The following is a 19,877-nucleotide window of genomic DNA, read 5'->3' as shown; positions in this document are numbered from 1 at the left end:
TTTTTTTACCTTGTGGAACCTCAAAATTCAGGATGCTCTAGTCAACTGTACAGTTTAACAGTAATAATAACAGCACCCTGCATCCCTTAAGCATTGTAACCCTCCTCCACTGCTGGTGGGAACATAAAATGGTGCAGCTGCTTTAGAAAATACTTCGATGATTCCTCAAAATGTTAAACACAGTTACCATATGACTCAGCAACTACACTCCTGGGTATTTACCCAAGAGAACTGAAACATATGTCTATGCAAAAACTTGTACAAGGATATTCTTAGTAGCATTACGCATAATAATGGGGACCTGGAAACAACTCAGAGTCTACCAACTGGTGAATGGATAAACAAACATGGTCCATCCATATGATGGATATTATTAGGCCATCAGAAGAAGAAGTACCAATGTGTACTGGAACATGGTGAGCCTTGAAAACATCCTGCTGAGTACAAGAATACAGGTCATGTCACAAAATACCACCTATTGTATGATTCCATTTATATGAAATGGCTAGGATAGGAAAAAATCTATAGAGGCAGAAAATAGAGCAGTGGTTGCCCAGGATCAGGAGGAGGAGGAAACGGGAGTGATTGCTAATGTATAACCTCAACTCCTTTCAATCCCTGGGTTGGGAAGATCCCCTGGAGGAGAAAATGCCAACCCACTTCAGTATTCTTGCCTGGAAAATCCAGTGGACAGAGGAGCCTGGCCAGGCTACAATCCATGGGATTGCAAAGAGCTGGACATGACTGAGGAACTGAGTGTGCACACAACCTCAACTGCACCTTCTTCATGTTCAGGGACCTTGAATAAGTCTCTTGACCTTCATGACACTCAGAGTTCTCATCTGTAAAATGGGCACACAGATCTGTATGTTACACACAGAGCACAGTGCCTGGAGTGTGTAGGCATCATTACCGTTAGAGATGCTTCCTTCACACTGTCTTCCCCTCATTTTCTATTTCTCAAGTCTCCTGAAGTGCCATCACCCTTAGAGGAGAAGGAGAAGCAGTGACGAGTCAGTCTTCCACCTTCTTCTCTCTGTCAGCTCACTTCTGCATGATCAGTGTTGCAGGGTGGGGAAAACTACAGTTGTAGCTAATCTCTCTCCAGCAGTTTGGAAGGAGATTTACGTTTATTCATTTTCGTTGTCGTTTTTGGTTTGGTTTGTTTTGGTTCATTTCATCTCAGACAAGTGATCCCAGCAGAACATATCATGAATTCATTCATTGTTGACCACTATCCGCAGGTCAAGCTCTGTAATCCAGGGACCAAGAGAGTCAAGGGTCTGGCCCTCATGAGGCTTTTATTCTAGTGGGGAGAGGCAGATAGGAAAGAAAAAAGCCCAGAAAGAGCATATTTTCTGATGAGCTATAATGCAATTAAAGTAAGACCGAAAAAGGTAGAAGGACTTCCTTATTATCTAGGTGCTCAAGGAAGGTTTCTCTGAAAAGCTGGCTTCTGAGCTATGATAGGAAGAGGGCATTTGAGGAAGAGGGAACAAACCTGGAGCATTTCGAGAAGAGCATGAAGGCCACAGTGGCTGGAGTTAAGACAGTGAAGGGGAGTGGGGGGGGGCGGGGGCGGGTCTTGAGGTAGGCATGGCCCCTGTCACACAGTGAGTAGGTTTGCATCAAGAGCTTGATTTTCTATCTAGTGTGCTTGACTGCCAGGGAAGGTTCTCTTCGATTTCTTATAACAGGGAACCAGAAGGCAACAGTAGCAGTACATCTAGGATGGTGTCTCTTTATGCTTATGGCAATGAGGTAAAAGGGTTGAGTCATTGGCAACAAATCTTTGGGTTTTCTTTGTAATGTCCTGCTGCCATGCACCGTCTCTGGGCTAGACAGAGCAGGGCTTTTAGCACTGAGATTCCTTCCGGTGCCTGCTATGGACCCACCTGGCTAAGCAGCCTCCTCGCTGAACCGGTCACGTGGAACACATGAGGTTAGATGTCATTTTTCCTTTGCTTTAGATCAAGACCAGTCTTTGGCTGTGAATTGTTTATGAAGAAATGGGGCTCAGAGATGCCTACTTGTGCAAACCTTGTCAGAAATGGATAGTGCTGCCTACACTGGGCAGGGGGCAATGCACTAGAATAGGCATGTTCCTCATATAGATGTAGGATTTGGAGTAATCCAATGGACACTTAGATAGTGTATGTGTGTGTGTGTGCGTGTATGTGTTGTAAGACTGAGCTAGAGAGAACGCTGTGACAGGAAGTTTACACATGGCCAAGTTTTAACAACAAACAACGAGCAGTTTGTGGCCAAGCAGTCAGTCTAGAGGAAAAAACAAACAGACCAGGGGGCGGAGAAAGGCAGAGATGGGTTTCCCAAGCTGCTGCTGGGGTAGAGGAAGAATCACAAAGTGTTAGGATTTTTTGTCTGGTTGCCCACAGGTACTATGGGTATCCAGCTCCCCCTTCTTCTTGACAAAGAGAACTTGAGTTCTGGTGAGATAGCCATCCTCCCTAAGGAAGGGGGTCTCTACCTCGGGAGGAAGTCTTGATTCGCCTAAGCCAGGTGTGGTCATCTCTTTTTTGAGATTAACTTGTGCTTGGGCAGGTGATGAAATGGCAGCAATGAGAGTTGAAGGCAATTTCTGCTGGGGCTTGTGGGCAATGTCTCCTCTCTTGTAAAAAGGGACTCGAGAAACTGTTCCTCTTATGCTTCAGTATTGGCCTGCAGTACTTGGGTGTGTGGCAGCCACTTTGACACCACAAGGTGAACTGACAGGCTCTTGGAGGGTAGTCAGGTGGAAAAATTTTTTAAATCCAAGTTGTCAATGACACCATTGGGTCCCTAAATTGACCAATCCCAGAGCCTCCTCCCTCTGGCCTTCTTCCCATGTGAGATAAGTTTTCCTTGTTATTTGAGCCATTTCAGGCAGGGCTCCTAGGTACTTCTACCCTAATCAATGTTGTCTTCCTCACTGGAAAACAATTTGAAAGTAAGGATCATGGCTTCTTCACTTCTGGATCTCCAGCACCCAGTGCCAAGCCTGGCTTATTGTAGGTGCTCAGCAGATGGAAGGGTGGATGGACAGATGGATGGATAGAACTCACCATCTCTTACCACATCTTGATTCTAGCATCTGCTCTTCTAGTTCACCTTTTATCCTCAATCAAGTTCAGAGGGCATTGAAGAAGCGTGAAGTCTCAAACTCAGGAGACTGGCACAAAGCCTCCACATAAACATAGCCCTGAGCCGTGCCTGGGGCAGCCAGGAAAATGGTGATCTTCATAGCAAAGATCTCAAACAGAGCCCTTCGCCTAGAACTATGCTTCTCCCCTGGAGGTGAGGTACTCGTGTTTCCTTGGAGCCCCTCTCAACATGCAGAGCAGGAGCCACCCACCCCATTCACGAAGGAACCAGCTCTGGGATCTGGGAGCTGGTCTCCAGGTGTCCCAAAGCCTCCGTGGCTACTTGGATAAAGGGCGAAGCCACAGAGGTCCTAGTGAGATGATCCTCCTTGATAGCCTGCATCCCAGCATTTCCTGGGAAGAGGATTCTTGGAATAACCACTCCCCACAACCACCCACCCAGCCAGAGTAGAGAGTAGCAAGGAGAGAGTTTTCTCCTTCTGCTGAGTCTTGAGAGGGTCCCTCTTGGACCTGTTGCACATGTGTGAGAGAGCAGGCTCTGGTGCAGGGTGACATCTGTGGCTAAGAGAAGGAAACCCATGGTCTTATCTAAGGATTGACCCATGACCTTGACCTCTTAGGCAGTGAGCACTGACAGCTGAGCCATCATTCCCAACAGCCCATTTTGCATCCAGGTTGTGGGGCCTTGCAGCCTGGGAACGTCAAGCAGACGGCCAAGTCAACAACTGGTTGCTTCATCCCACACCCCCAGGACTGTGCGTGTGCGTGTGTGTGTGTGTGTGTGTGTGTGTGCGCCTGTGTGCACCCAGCCCTACAGACCAGGGTCCTCCAAGGGGCCTGCCCCCGTGTGAAGGGAACACCCCGCCCAACAATGACGAAGTGGCTAGGACATCTTTCCACAGCAGCTGGGAGGAATGGGCAGGGCCGGATGCAGGCCGCTGACCTTCTCCCTTCCTCCTGGAGAGGAAGCCCCTCCTGCAGCCACCTTTGTGCTGACCACTGGGCGGGTACTAACGCCTTCCCTGCCTGTCGGTCTCTTCCTGAACTGCAAGAAGCAGCTTTTCCAGCCCTGCCCAGCCCCTACTCAGGAGAACGCCAGCCCAGGGAAGGAGCTGCAGGTCCTGGCTTCTGCCCAGCGCTGATGGGTGGGGTGGGAGGCCAGGACCTGAGGCCAAACCAAGGCCTTCACCCGGCCCCTTCTGGAGCTCGACTCCTTCTCCATCCTGTAAGAAAATAGACACAGGGACAGAAGGGACTTCCCTGAACAGGACAGGTTCTGCAAAAAGGCCTGCACTGGGGTCAGCAGATACCTGGTGAGCATCTCTGGGCAGGGAAGGTGGTCAATAAATTTCATTTGACAGAACACCCCTGTAGCATGTATCACATGCCTTTTATAATTACTACCTATTTAAACCCCACAACAGGGACTTCCTGTTGTGAAGACTTTGCCTTCTCATGCAGGAGAGGCGGTCCCTGGTTGGGGACCTTAAGATCCCACGTGCCTCACAGCCAAAAAGCAAAACATAAAACAGAAGCAATATTGTAACAATTGAACAATATTGTACAATATTGTAACAATATTGTAACAAATTCAATAAAGACTTCAAAAATGGTCCACATAAGAAAAAAAAAATCTTAAAAAATAAAAACCTCCACAACAACACTATGAGGAAGGTGGTATCATTATGCCCACTATACAAATGAGGAGGCTGAGGCACAGGGAAGTTAAGCAACTGGCCTGAGATTGCCCAGCTAGTAAGTGGCAGAGTCCTGATTTGAACTTGGTCTGCAGAATTATGCTCTAAGCTAACATGCAATGCTATCTCTCAAAGGTATAAAAAGAAGAGCATTGCCTGAACATTGCCTGTGTACTAGGCACTGTCACACGGTCCTGCCTGGAGCCCACCACTTGGGAGCCCAGCGTAGAACTATGCCACAGCTGCACTGTGGTTGGGGTGATAAGTGTGATCAGAGCTATATTGTGAAGGTACCAAGGGAAGTTGGAGGGCAGGAGGCAGAAGGGTGAATTCCACCTGATGGCAAAACTCACTATGTATCATGCCAGGTAATTTCTTTATATATATATATATATATATATAATATGTTATTCTTTTTTATTGGAGTAGAATTCTTTTATAGTGTTGTATCAGTTTCTGCCATACAACAAAGTGAATCAGCTATATGTATATATATATCCTTTCCATACTGAAAAACATACTGACCTAACAGAAGCAGAAGATATTAAGAAGAGGTGGCAAGAATACACTGAAGAACTGTACCAAAAAGATCTTCATGACCCTGATAATCACGATGGTCTGATCATTCACCCAGAGCCAGACATCCTGGAATGTGAAGTCAAGTGGGTCTTAGGAAGCATCACTAAGAACAAAGCTAGTGGAGGTGATGGAATTCCAGTTGAGCTATTTCAAATCCTGAAAGATGATTCTGTGAAAGTGCTGCACTCAATATGTCAGCAAATTTGGAAAATTCAGCAGTGGCCACAGGACTGGAAAAGGTCAGTTTTCATTCCAATCCCAAAGAAAGCCCATACCAAAGAATGCTCAAACTACTGCACAATTGCACTCATCTCACATGCTAGTAAAGTAATGCTCAAAATTCTCCAAGCCAGGCTTCAGCAATATGTGAACCGTGAACTTCCAGACATTCAAGCTGGTTTAGGAAAAGGCAGAGGAACAAGAGATCAAATTGCCAACATTCGCTGGATCATCGAAAAAGCAAGAGAGTTCCAGAAAAACATCTATTTCTGCTTTATCGACTATGCCAAAGCCTTTGACTGTGTGGATCACAATAAACTGTGGAAAATTCTGAAAGAGATGGGAATACCAGGCCATCTGACCTGCCTCTTTGGAAATCTGTATGCAGGTCAGGAAGCAACAGTTAGAACTGGACATGGAACAACAGACTGGTTCCGAATAGGAAAAGCAGTACGTCAAGGCTGTATACTGTCACCCTGCTTATTTAACTTATATGCAGAGTACATCATGAGAAATGCTGGTCTGGAAGAAGCACAAGCTGGAATTGAGATTGCTGGGAGAAATATCAATAACCCCAGATATGCTAATGACACCACCCTTATGGCAGAAAGTGAAGAAGAACTAAAGAGCTTCTTGATGAAAGTGAAAGAGGAGAGTGAAAAAGTTGGCTTAAAGCTCAACATTCAGAAAACAAAGATCATGGCATCTGGTCCCATCACTTCATGGCAAATAGATGGAGAAACAGTGGAAACAGTGGCAGACTTTATTTTTGGGGGGCTCCAAAATCACTGCAGATGGTGACTGCAGCCATGAAATTAAAAGACGCTTACTACTTGGAAGGAAAGTTGACCAAGATAAACTGCATATTGAAAAGCAGAGACATTACTTTGCCAAAAAAGGTCTGTATAGTCAAGGCTGTGCCTTTTCCAGTAGTCATGTATGGATGTGAGAGTTGGACTATAAAGAAAGTCGAGCGCTGAAGAATTCATGCTTTTTGAACTGTGGTGTTGGAGAAGACTCTTGAAAGAGTCACTTGGACTGTGAGGAGATCCAACCAGTTCATCCTAAAGGAAATCAGTCCTGAGTGTTCATTGGAAGGACTGATGCTGAAGCTGAAACTCCAATACTTTGGCCACCTGATGCGAAGAGCTGACTCATTTGAAAAGACCCTGATGCTGGAAAAGATTGAGGGCAGGAGGAGAAGGGGACGACAGAGGATGAGATGGTTGGATGGCATCACAGACTCAATGGACATGAGTTTGAGTAAACTCCGGGAGTTGGTGATAGACAGGGAGGCCTGGTATGCTGCAGTCCATGGGGTCACAAAGAGTTGGACATGACTGAGCAACTGAACTGAACTGAACTGATATGTATATCCCCTCCCTCTTGAGCCTCCCTTCCACCCTCACCCTGTGCCCCAGTTACTTTCAAATGTGTGATTTCACTGAATTCTTGCCAAACTCTATTAAGGAAAATGAAGATCAGAGTAGTCAAGTGACTTATCCAAGGATGCACAGCTAGCCACTGGCCCAATGCACATCTCTCTGGCTGCAAGGCCAAAGGACCTTCCACTATACCAGTAGAGCACTGCTGCTAAGTCACTTCAGTCGTGTCCGACTCTGTGCGACCCCATACATGGCAGCCCACCAGGCTCCCCTGTCCCTGGGATTCTCCAGGCAAGAATACTGGAGTGAGTTGCCATTTCCTTCTCCAGTGCATGAAAAGAAAAAGTGAAAGTGAAGTTGCTCAGTCGTGTCCGACTCTCAGCGACCCCATGGACTGTAGCCCACCAGGCTCCTCTATCCATGGGATTTTCCAGGCAAGAGTACTGGAGTGGGGTGCCATTGCCTTCTCCGAGTAGGGCACTAGGAGCGCAGTAATTAAGGAAATTGAGCTCAGAGAATTCAAGGAGCAGGAGGGGGCTGGGTCAGGATTAGAACCTAGGCCTTTCTGATGCTTCAATGAGCAACTGCCAAGGCTAGGAGGGTGGTGTTTCTTGGCCCTGCTGTAGTCAGGACTACAGTCCCCCAGTCGGGGGCCCCCTTGGGAAGAAAGGAGAGACGGGAAGTCCACGCTCTTGTCTCACCTGGCAGGCAGGCTCTGGCTGTGTGCACTCAGTTCACCTGAGGCCAGCTGACCGCTGGAGCGTCAGGAGGGCGACCCAGGTGCAGCTGTTAGGCTGGTGGTCCTTCATTCTCATCTGAGGGACTGTGCTCAACTCTCTCGGCCTAAACAAGGCTTTGGAGACCTCTCCCAGTGCCAGTCAACTCTCCTGATTTAAAAAAAGAAAAGAGAGTCAAGATCGCCTCTCAGTTTGTGTGCTGTTTTCTTAAAAGCAGGGGCAGACAACAAGGCCCCACCAATTGCGATCTTGCCCTGGGCCCCTGAACCGCAGCTCTGGCTGGGGAGGAGGGGGGGACAGGAGATGGGCCCCTGCTCTGTGGGTGAGCAGGCAGGAGCGGGGTGGGGGCAGCCCAGCCTGGGTTGCCAACCCCTTAATCCCCCACCAGTGGAATGTGCTTGATTCCAGGAGGCTAAGGTTTGGGGGGTGTGGGGGGGAGCTGCAGAAGGCCCCTTTAAAAAAGCCAATGTTCAGGCAGGCCTGTGGCCCTGCTGTTTGACGGTTCTTGATGGATGAGCCCCCAACCCTCCTGTCGAGCCCCCTCTTCCCCCTCCTCACTCTGTGAGGTCTGGCTTGTGCGAGGAGGCCTGTCGGTGTCGGGACACGTTGGCCCCATGGCCTGCAGCAGGACGGAGGCCTCTGAGGGACGCCTGCCATCTGGCCCTCTCCTCGAGCCCAGGCCTCCAGGTTTTGGGTGCTTCCCTTTCAAAGCTGCAAAATTATCGCCATTAATTCAGCTTGTCTCCTGAAGGCACTGGAGGCAGGGCAAGGAGGCCCTGGCTACTGAGGAGCCCAGGCTTGATCCAGCTTCTTTGAGGCCAGAGAGGTAGCTGTTGAGTGAGGTTTTGCCCTTGGGAGACGGGGGCTATTAGGACCACCGTGGGACTGCAGGGAGTTCAGCTGCGGACTTCTGTGGCAATCCCACTTGGGTCCTCCTGAAGGGACTATGTTGGAGCCTGACAGAGCTGGGAGCAGGGCGAGTGGCAAGCTGGGTTCCTGGGTCACTCCTGCCCCACCCTGAGAGTGAGTGCCCCCTTACATTGTGTGCCTGGGGTACCTGGCTTGCCTCATCCTGCCCTGAAGCCCCCTTCACCTCCACCAGGAAGCCTGCCTTGACTGCCCTCATACCCCATCTCTGAGATTCTCTGGATCTAAGGGAACTCAGAGGAGCCCATATGGAGGGGTGTTTGGTCTGGAGAACTGGGGACCCAATCTGTGCATCATCATATGCCAGGCCTGGGATGCCAGGCTGGGAGGGGGTATGTTGGGTGGAGGAAGAACTACACAACCAGCTCTCTGCCTTCAGGAGCCTGCGGTCTCCTAGGGAAGTCAAAGGGCACCCTCTAGATCAGCACCATCCAATAGAAACGCAGCACAAGCTGCAAATATGGGCTACATAGTTAGGTTTTTAAATATTTATTTATTCAATTCATTTATTTGGCTGTGCCAGGTCTTAGCTGGGGCACACAGGATCTTCCATCTTTGTTGCAGCATTTGAGATCTTTAGCTGATCGTGTTGTTGTTTAGTCACTAAGTCGTGAATGACTCTTTTGTGATTTCATGGACTGTAGCCTGCCAGTCTCCTCTGTCCATGGAATTCTCTAGGCAAGAATACCGGAGCGGGTTGCCATTTCCTTCTTCAAGGGATCATCCCAATCCAGGGATTGAACCCACATCTCCTGCATTGGCCATCACAGAGCCACCAGAGAAGCCCTTAGTTGATTATACGGGGTCTTTTATTTTTTAATTGCAGCATATGGGATATAATTCCCTAACCAGAGATCAAACCCAGGTCCCCTGCACTGGGAGCATGGAGTCTTAGCCACTGGACCACCAGGTCCCTACATATTTAAATAGTCTAGAAGTGATCATAAAGAAGAAAAAAGAAACAGGTCAAGTTCATTTTAATAGTATATTTTATTGAAACCAAGACACCCAAAACTTTATCATTTCAACATGAATCAATGTAAAAAAATATTGCAGTACTTGGCATTATTTTGTACTAAGTTTCTGAAAGCCAGTCAATATTTTACACTTACAGCACAAGCTGGTTTGCACTGACCACACTTCAAAAGCCCAATAGCCACGTGTGGCTAACAGCTAGTGTATTGGACAGGGCAGCCCTGGACCAAGTGGCTTGGGCTACGGTGACTGCAATTTCATTTCAAGGGGAGAAAAAAACCAGCATGGACCAAGGTGTGGAAGGTTTAGGGGCACTGGAGAGGGGCTTAGAGATTCCTTCTTGGAAACTTTTCCATCTGGGTGGGCCGACTCCACTTCCTGGCAGGTTGAGGGCAATTTTGATGGGGGGGCTGGTTCCCAGGACTTTACTTCCGGAATCCTTGTCTGCAGGGCCTTGACCTCTGTGTGTTGCCCGGGAGCTAGTGTGAGATAGGGAGCCGGAGTGAGGACGTGCAGGTTCCAACCCCAGCTGGGCTTTGACCTCTGTGTAATGTGGGCAGGTCACACCTGTCTTGGGGCCTCGGTTTCTCTCTAGGAAGATAAGGAGGCTGAGTGGTCACCAGTTCATCGGTTATCAAGGGCATGGAAGGAAAATTCCTCCATATTCCTGCTTCCCACTCCACCCCTGAAACCCTGAGGATTCACTGAATGATGGATATGAAAGAGGATGACACAGAGGCTCCTGTATGCTCAGGGCAAGCCCTGTGGGGCTGTAGAATAGAGAGCTTCCAGGCTGGTACTCTCGGCCAGGTCCCACAAAATGGCCACCTGCCAGGAACAACCCCCACCTCCACCTGGCCTGCCATGTCTCGAGTCAACTCACAGATGCGCCGTGAGCCCTCCAGGAAGCCAGATTCTCAAAGCACCACTGCTCAAGGTGCTCACAGGGCAAGTAGGCCACTCACTCTTGACTTGTAGAATTCCTGAGGACAGCCTCTTTAGCCCACTATCTCTCTAGCCTAGATCAGTGGAGCACCTTAATTGAAACACACAGGCAGGTCTTTGTCCTCAAGAAGCTTATGATCTAACGTCAAGACATGAAAAGCCAACATTCTCAGGAGGTGAATACTAAGGCACAGAGAATGATAAAGACAAGAGGGTGGAGAGGGTGAGACAGGATGGGTGGTCAGGAAGCCAGCCAGAGGAGTGGTTGGGAGGTGAGCCAACTTGGAAGAGGGGACAAATCTCTTCAAGGAGCCAGCCCAGGCCCACAGGTATGAGAACACACTGTTTAGACACCCCAAGTAGGATCCATGACTTGAGCCCAAGGTGGGGCAGGGGAGCAGAAGCTCCAGGTTTGGAAGCGGAAGGTAAGCCGGTTCTGGAAAGGTGAGCACCGAATCCAGGAAGAAGTAGCAGGGAGTCACTGATGGTTCCTGAGCAGGAGACATGCATAAGGTTGTATTTTAAGCCGGTGAATCTGAAGGCAATATTCCTGGAGAGGCAGGTGGGCAAGGGGGTGAAAACTGGAAGCAAGAAATTCACTCAGGAAGTTCCACAACAATCACTGTGAAATTAACACTCAAACCGAGTGCACAGCCCTTCTCATCTCACCTTCCTTCAACCTGGTGAAATACCAAGGGTGGATATTAGTGTTCCCAGCTAAGAGATAAAGAAACTGAAGCTCAGAGGAACTGATTATTTGGCCAAAAGGTCGTCTGAGTTGGAAAATCAAACTCGGGCTTTCTGTATCAAACCCTCAACTCTTTCTATCCCCTGCTCAGGGGTCCAGGAAAATGGGGGCCTGAAAGGAAGAGGCAGAGACCAAGGAAGGCTCCCTGGAGGGGTGGAGTATATTCAGAGGAAAGTTGAGCTCACTTCATCTAAGCATCCCTTGGAAGTCTTCACACGTCAACACTGAGGTGGTACATCAGGTCCAACTAACATTGAAGTGCCCGCTCTAAGAGTCAGCGACCCAGGGCCTGAGTTCAAGTCTCAGCTGGTCACTTACCTACTGTTTACTTTGGACACTTAACCTCTCTGAACCTCAGTTTTCTCCTCTATGAATTAAGATACCTGCACACAAAGGGGGTTGTAAGGAATGAATGAAATCCTTAGAGCCCAGAGAGACCAAGTCTTTGGTCAATCTCTCAAGTCTAAATTAAGCCAACCCATTGCTCCTTGTGCTAATCCCCAAGTCTCCTTCTCCCCCACGGTGAAGAAGAGACCACCGCTCTCCCCTGCAACTGCTCCCAGCCTCCAGCTATCTCTGCCTTCCGCTGACCTCCTCACCTTCCAAAGATGCCCCCACATGAACCCTGCTCCAGGTGGCCCCAGAGAGCACGGGGCTCAGAAGTCGTTTCTCCAGCCTTGGAGGGGGCTTCCTAGAAACCATACTGAGCTCCACAAATGCCACCATGGAAATCACTTAGAAAGAGGAAAGGCAGACCTTTGCCCCGCTCCACTCACAGGTGATGGGGTTAATCGGGAATTCTCTTTCACTCCCTCAGGGCTGCTGGTGGGGGTCCAGCTCCCCATGACCTGGGGACACATTAGTCAGTGATAAGTGGGGCTTTCCAGCCCCTTTTATCCTGTTTACAATACAGCAGCTCTCCTAGGACCAAACCCCACTCCCCCCAACCTTGCTCCTGGCTGTTATGGCTACATGAGACAATTTGCTGATGGACTCTCTGTGGAGGGCAGCTTCCTGGAGACCTCTCCCCACCTCCCACAGGACCCGGGGCAACATCTCCTCCACCTGGTGGGTCCTGGAAGAGGCCACAGATGCTTGTTTTTCTCAACTCACTGCAGCCTCTGAATTCAGAAATGTCATCCTTTCTGTCTGCTTAGCTTTAATTGAAGGGGCTGGGGAGAAAACCCAGAGGCGATGAGATTATGTTTCTCTGGCTTTGAGGGGGTGGTGACTAGGGTTTTGTTGCTGTCCAAAGCAGAATCCTTCAGAGGTGTTTTACTTACCTGTGCAAGGCCCTCTTTGAGTCAAAAAGGCAGGATGACAGGGCAGCTCCTTGGAGGGCAGTGTGAGACCATAGCCTGGACCTAGTTCCCCTCTCCCATAGTCAGTTTAGGCAAGCAAGTTAACCTCTGAAGCTCAGGATGCTTGTCTATAAAACCAGGATATTGATGCCTGTCCTGCCTCCAACTGGGTGGTGACAAGCGCAGAATGAGAAATTGTTGTGAAAGTGCCTTAAGAGGAGGTATTTTGTTTAGTACTCTGCACCAATTTCAAGTGATGAGTCTTTCAGCAGGAACGGCTCCTCTGAGGCAGACTGTTTATAATCGCCTAAAAGTCAACTTTCAGACAATTCTGAGCTTCTGAAATGGCAGGCAGATGGAATAATTAGGAGAAGTGACGTCTCTAGTCGTGTCCAGCTCTTTGCAACCGCATGGACTGTAGCCTACCAGGCACCTCCATCCATGGGATTTTCCAGGCAAGAGTACTGGAGTGGGTTGCCATTTCCTTCTCCAGGGGATCTTCCCGACCCAGGGATCAAACCCAGGTCTTCTGCATTGCAGGCAGACACTTTACCATCTGAGCCACCAGGGAAGCCCATAATTAGAAGAGTGAGTTGATTAAACGGAGTTTATTTCAAGACATTAAGATTAACAAGCACCTAACTTATAGCAGTCAGGGCTTCTCACGTGGCTCAGTGGTAAAGAATCTGCCTGCTAATGCAGGAGGCGTGGGTTTGATCCCTGGGTAGGAAAGATCCCCTGGAGAAGGATATAGCAACCCACTCCAGAATTCTTGCCTGAGAAATCCCATGGACAGAGGAGCCTGGTGGGCTACAATCCACGCGGTCACAAAGAGTTGGACATGACCGAGAGACTGAGCATGCATGCACCTTATACCAGTTATTGAACTGGATTCTAGGAAGATACAAGGATGTAAGACACAACTCCTGCCGTTGGGCTGGTGGGCAGAGAATTGAGATACACGTGCAAAGGGCTGAGAAAGAGCACCAGATGCCACAGGAGTACAGGGGAGGAGTCCTGATCCAGCATGGGTGTCAGGGGCACTCCCCAAGAGAGGTGAAACCAGAATGAAACTTGAATGATTTCATCAGGCTTGAGGCAGAAGGAAGGGTGTTTGATGCATAGGGAACAGTGCATGCAAAGGCCAGAGGACACAAAGGCACTTCAGAGGAGAACTACAATTACTGTAGTTAAGATGGGGAAAGTGGCCATAGATGCGACCAGTAAGGAGGGCTCTGTCTGCCAAGATAAAAATTTATTACTGTGTGCCTGGGGCACCAGGGAGCTATCGAAAGGCTCAACATTGAAGAGAATGATTGGAAACAAGAGGGAGATGAGGGCCTCTCAACAGGCTCTTAGGTTTGGTAGGTGAGACATTCAAAGATGGTGCTAATTGTGCGAGGTGCTGAATGAACATTGGTACAGGCAAGATAGACAGCAGGGGGAAGGGGGCGTAGGAGACAACAAGATCGGAAGGTACACTAGAAGTGGGGTAGAGACCAGAGTAGGGGGAGTATAGGGAGCAGGGATGGTTTGATAAAAAGGGTAACAGAACTGTTCTAGTCCATCTAATTGACCAGAGAGACACAACAGATTCACAGTTTCCAAGAAAATAATTACGTTTCGTCAAACTGGACAGATCAAAAATACTCTTCATGGACTCCCCTCGTGGTCCAGGAGTTACGAATCAGCCTGCCAATGCACAGGACACAGATTCGATCCCTGGTCCGGAAAGATCCCACATGCCACAGAGCAACTAAGCCTGTGTACCACAACTACTGACCTGGCATGCTGCAACTACCAAAGCCTGTGTGCCAAGAGCCTGTGCTCTGCAATGAGAGAAGCCATCACAATGAGAAGCCCACACACCACAGCTAGAAAAAAAGGACATATGCAGCACAGCCTAAATAAGTAAATAGATACATAAACTTTTAAAAAAAGTCTCTCTAGAGTATTGAAGTTTATCACATCATGAAGGGAACAAACAGGATGACTGTAGACTAGTTTACCAAATTCTGGAACTGTAGAACTGTAGGACACCTCTTAAAGTTCAGATAAAAGGAGAGAGCATGAAGTCATCATACTGATTTTTCTGAAATATTATTTTATTCCATTACCCAAGGCTCCCCTGGTGGCTCAGATGGTAAAGAATCTGACTGTAATGCAGGAGACCTGGGTTCGACCCCTGGCTCAGGAAGATCCCCTGGAGAAGGGAATGGCAACCCACTCTAGTGTTCTTGTCTGGAGAATTCCATGGACAGAGGAGCCTGATGGGCTACAGTCCATGCAGTTGCAAAGAGTCGGACATGACTGAGCAACTAACACTTTCACTTTCATCTTCACCCAAGGCTCAAAGCCCTCCAGATGTTCCACAAGATGGAGGCAAAACGTCTTTCCTGTCTGCAGCATATTTCTCTGCTCTAGCCAAGAGGAATCACACAGACTGCCTGGGACTACCTACAGCTTTTGAACTTTACCTCTCTGCTGGCCAAGAACCCCCTGTGCCTGCTTCTCCATACATCTTAATCCTTCTTGTACTTCAAGGTTCAGCTGAAATCTCATCTTTTCTGGAAAGTCTTCCTTCATCATCAGATTGAAAGGGATCTCTTCCTTCTCTACATTATGACATACCTGATTGTCTTTACTACTCATTACACATTCATACACTGTCTTGCATTGTTACCTTTTCATAATCCCTCTACCCTCTCTTACTAGCTGACAAACTTTTCAAGGTCGAGCCTCTGTTCCTGAAAAATGAACAACCCCATAATTCAGTGGCTTAAAATATCATCATTACTTTATCTCTTGGTTTCCTGTTCAGGAATTCAGGCATAGCCTCAGTTGAGCAGTTCTTCTGTTCCATGTGAAGTCTGCAGAGGTCTATAGAGGTCATTAGGTAGGAGTCAGCTGATGGATAGACTAGTATTGAGAGGACAAGATAGTTTCACTTACAGGTCTGGTGCCTTTGCTGAAAGATTGGGCTCCGCTGGGCATGTTGACTAGACTACATATAGACATGGCCTTTTCAACATACATGATGGCCTCAGGGGAGTCATACTTTCACCAAGGTGGCTCAGGATCACCAAAGTGAGTGCTACTTTAAAGGGCTGAGTAGAAGCTGCAAGGCTTCCTATGACTTGACCTTGGAAATCCTAGAATTTCTCTTTTACTACATTCTGTTGGTCAAGCAAGTCACTAAGGCCAGCTCAGATTAGAAGAATTAGACTCCACTTTTTAATCAATTCTTTCCTTAACAGTAGCAAAAGAATACAAAACCATCTTTATTCTACCACACAACATTATCCTAGGGACCTAGGCAAGAAAAGTCCCTGAGCCTCAGGGGGCCCTACACTTTGGAGTGCTAGTTTTAATTTTTTCTAAGTCTTCCTTAAGTGGCTGGGATCATTCTAATCTGCTTCTCTAGGATTGTATTCCACCCCCCACCCCCCAATATCTGTGCCTGGTAACAGTAGGTAATCATTAAGAAATAAATATTAGAATAAACAGGCAAGTGTTAAGGAAAGAATGCACATGGGTGGACAGTCTCTTGGGACAAAAAACTGGGTGGGATCCAGGATACAGGAAAATAGAAGCATCAACTTGTCAAAGGAAAAGGAACATCTCCTCCCTTGGGAGGAACTGTAGATAAGTCTGGGAGGATGGAAACGGATTAGGTCTATGTGGTGTCCGAATGTGGTGCAAGGAGATCCAACCAGTCCATCCTAAAGGACATCAGTCCTGGGTGTTCATTGGAAGGACTGATGTTGAAGCTGAAACTCCAATATTTTGGCCACCTGATGTGAAGAGCTGACTCATTTGTAAAGACCCTGATGCTGGGAAAGATTGAGGGCAGGAGAAGGGGACGACAGAGGATGAGATGGTTGGATGGCATCACCGACTCAATGGACATGAGTTTGGGTAAACTCCGGGAGTTGGTGATGGACAGGGAGGCCTGGCGTGCTGCGGTTCATGGGGTCGCAAAGAGTCGGACACGACTGAGCGACTGAACTGAAACTGAAACTGGTGTTCGAATCCTTCAAGCGTCCAAATCCTTCAAGTCCTAACTCAAATGTCACCTCCTACATTGTCTTTCCTGAATCTCCCATTGGAGCCGACTCTAGCTCGCTTGATGTCTTTAGACCTTCTATCCTTAGACGTTTATTTGTGCACAAATCTTATTTCCTTTCCTATACCGAGACTCTGAGGACAAGAACAAGTTTGCCCCACAGCATATGTGATACATGGTAACCGCTCATTTACTCTGGGTTTTATTAGATGAATGTGGGGGGCCGGGGCGGGGGAGGCGAGACAGAAAATGCTTGCACCAGAGACTCCAGCGAAAAAAAAAATCTCCAGACCCACAATTAAACAGTTTAACGCGAAGACAAGCAGGGACCCTCCCAGCCTTTCTCCAGCAAAGAGCTGCGGTCTACTGACCTCCAACCTTGCTCTGAGGACCCCAAGCCGATACACTGCGACTGCCCTTATCAATGCCTGACTCAATGCTGCAGACAGCTTCTTGCCAAAACCTATACCTCCTCGTCCCTCATCTGAGGCAGAACCTCTGATTACACTTAGCCTTCTTCAGGCCTCTTTACTCGTTCCCCTTCTCCTTTCACGCAGCCGCCACCAGGATGGCGCCCGTTGGGACAGCCCTAGAGGGCAGGGGAGGAGGGTCCTGCGACCGGAAGCCGGAAGCCGGAAGGCGGGCTGTGAGGACGTGTTCCGTGGAAGCCGGAGCGGGACCCGGCGGGGCCGGCAACATGGAGCCGCTGTACCAGCAAACGCACAAGTGAGGGACGCGTTGGGCACGAGCTGGGACGTAGCCAGGCTGGGCGAGCCTTAGTCCCCGGGGCTGGGGCTTCGGGCGTCCGCCAGAATGGAGGCCTAGTCTTTCCGTCCGGGCGCTGCCGTGGGAACCAGTTCGGAAGGGCTCAGTCTTTGGCCGTGATGCCCAGGTCTGCGGCGGCCGGAGGGTCCGACCTGGTGCCCGGCGACATTGGGCCGAATGCCTTCCGCGATCTCCGAGGCCGTGACTAGCTACTGGGTAGACTAGTTGAAGGGAAAGTCTCACATTGTCCAGCTCCAGCCAACTCTGTGGTCCGCATTGCTAGAACCGGTGGGGACTGAGGGCCCCTGCACATAGGCGTTTACCGTTTATTCGAGAGCCAGGGTGTGCGAAAAAAGGTCTAACATGGGGCACCATGAGATGGAAGGTAAATGAGCATTACCAACAGGATCTCCTTAAGCAATTTAAAAGGATCCATCACTGGGCTAAGGTCGTCAGAAAACGTTTAATTAATGACTCACAGCTCCTAAATGATATCAGTCCTTAGTCTTGATTGGCCCAAACCTTGTTGCTGCTACGCTGTGATTTTTATTTTCTCTTTTAGTCTGATTTCGGTTTACACTAAAAGAGCATATTTTTCTGATAAAAGAAGTTGCTCAGAATGTCTGGTTCCAGGTTACCTTGAAGGAAGCTGAATTTTGGTTTAGCTTCTCATAAAATTCCTTGGTATCCTTATTCATACTGCCCTCCATTTTTGGAGCTTGCCGAAATAGGTAATTGAATAGGGAAATAAGATCATACCTATCCTGTTTGGGGGAAAAATTTTTTATGAGTTACCTTTTATTATGGTCAAACATAAATAACATCAAGTTTACCTTTTTAAAGCTAACCATTTAATTTTTAGTTATGTTTCCAGTATCATGTAATTTACTATTTAAAATGATCATTTCTAAGCGTACAGCTCAGTGGCATTATAGTACAGTCACAGAGTTGTGTAACCATCATTATCTATTTCCTGAACTTTTTCATTATCCCAAACAGAATCTCATGTACCCACTAAGCAGTACTTCCCCAATTCTCCCCAGGTCCCTGGTAACCTGTTCTACTTTCTGTTTCTGAATTTTCCTGTTCTAGATATCTCATATAAGTAGAATAATCTATTTGTCCTTTTGTGTCTGCCTTATTTCACTCAGCGTAAGGTTTCCGAGGTTCATCTGTGTCATAGCATGTATCTGTTGTTCCTTTTATGGCTGTGTAATATTCTTTTGCAGAGTTACACACACACACACACACACACACACACACTATGTTTTGTTATCCATTCCTCTACTGATGGGCACTTGGGTTGTTTCTACCTTTTGACTATCGTAAATAATACTGCTGAGAACACTGGTGTACAAATGTCTGTATGAGTCTCTGTTTTCAGATTTTTTTGGAATGTATACCTACTTATACCTGTCCTATTCTGATACCTTTCAACTTACAGTGTAGTTTTGTGCTGATGAAAATTCTTAAAATCACACCCCCAAGGCCTGGGAAAGAAAGAAAATGGGAACCCACCTCTCTTAATGAATTCACAATAAAAGAAATACTTTAGAGCACTAGAATAAGAGGAAGATGATCCTTTTGTTTCATTTTCTAATTTTGTGTTTCATTTTCTTTTATGTTTCATTAAGTTACTGTTTCATTTTCTACTTCTTTTTACTTTATTGATTCAGTGTTTGGTTTGGGCAGGTGAAAATGTAGAGCCTACTTTGTAATAGTATTGAAATAACAGAATTGGTCTTACACTATTATATGAGACCTATTCTCATATAAAAATTATAGGAAGGACAGACAAGGGACTTTAGAAACTGGATCTGTGAGTCAATTGGAAAAGAAATGAAGCAGGAAATTATGCCCATGTTACTAAGAAAGCGCAGACCTTTTACAATAACCAGGCTCAGTGGACTAAGTAGTGCTTTGAAATTGATCTTGTGTACAGTCTCATCTGGTTAGCTAATTTGGTTAAAGGATATTCCTAAGGAGGTTGCAACTCAGTTTATTTTTTTATTTTTTAGGCTTAGCTTATTTATTTATTTTATTATTATTATTATTTTTTATTTGTTTTGCCATACACTGACATGAATCTTCCATGGGTATACATGTGTTCCCCATCCAGAACGCCCTTCCCACCTCCCTCCCCATCCCCTCCCCCCGGGTCATCCCAGTGCACCAGCCCCGAGCACCCTGTATCATGCATTGAACCTGGACTGGCGATTCGTTTCACATATGATAATTTACATGCTTCTATGCCATTCTCCCATATCATCCTGCCCTCGCCCTCTCCCATAGAGTCCATAATACTGTTCTGTTTATCTGTGTCTCTTTTGATGTCTCGCATACAGGGTTGTCTTTACTGATTGACTAAATACCATATATATGTGTTAGTATACTGTATTGGTGTTTTTCTTTCTGGCTTACTTCACTCTGTA

At 47.5% G+C, this 19,877-nt stretch overlaps 1 protein-coding gene across 43 annotated transcripts in view; it reads left to right on the top strand.

Moving 5' to 3' along the window:
- The first annotated feature begins 17,330 nt into the window (after positions 1 to 17,330).
- The window catches only part of GOSR2 (golgi SNAP receptor complex member 2), a 41,397-nt gene continuing 38,850 nt past the window's right edge, over positions 17,331 to 19,877 (top strand). For 35 of the 43 annotated variants that reach the window (XR_014078753.1, XR_014078757.1, XR_014078746.1 and 32 more), the window contains exon 1: positions 17,331 to 17,406. Coding sequence is in view for 11 of the 43 variants with exons in the window: in XM_081576409.1 (XP_081432535.1) it covers positions 17,378 to 17,406 (29 nt within the window). In the remaining 32 variants the exon portion in view is untranslated. Of the gene's footprint in view, positions 17,831 to 19,877 lie in introns of all 43 variants that reach the window. The other 8 variants (XR_014078750.1, XR_014078758.1, XR_014078749.1 and 5 more) reach the window with 1 other exon arrangement.

The sequence above is a fragment of the Giraffa tippelskirchi genome, chromosome 3 (assembly GCF_054371585.1).
Source record: "Giraffa tippelskirchi isolate mGirTip1 chromosome 3, T2T-mGirTip1v1.2.pri, whole genome shotgun sequence".
Taxonomy (NCBI): Eukaryota; Metazoa; Chordata; class Mammalia; order Artiodactyla; family Giraffidae; genus Giraffa; species Giraffa tippelskirchi.
The sequence above is the reverse complement of the archived record's forward strand: the minus strand, read 5'-3'. Positions and strand labels throughout refer to the sequence as shown.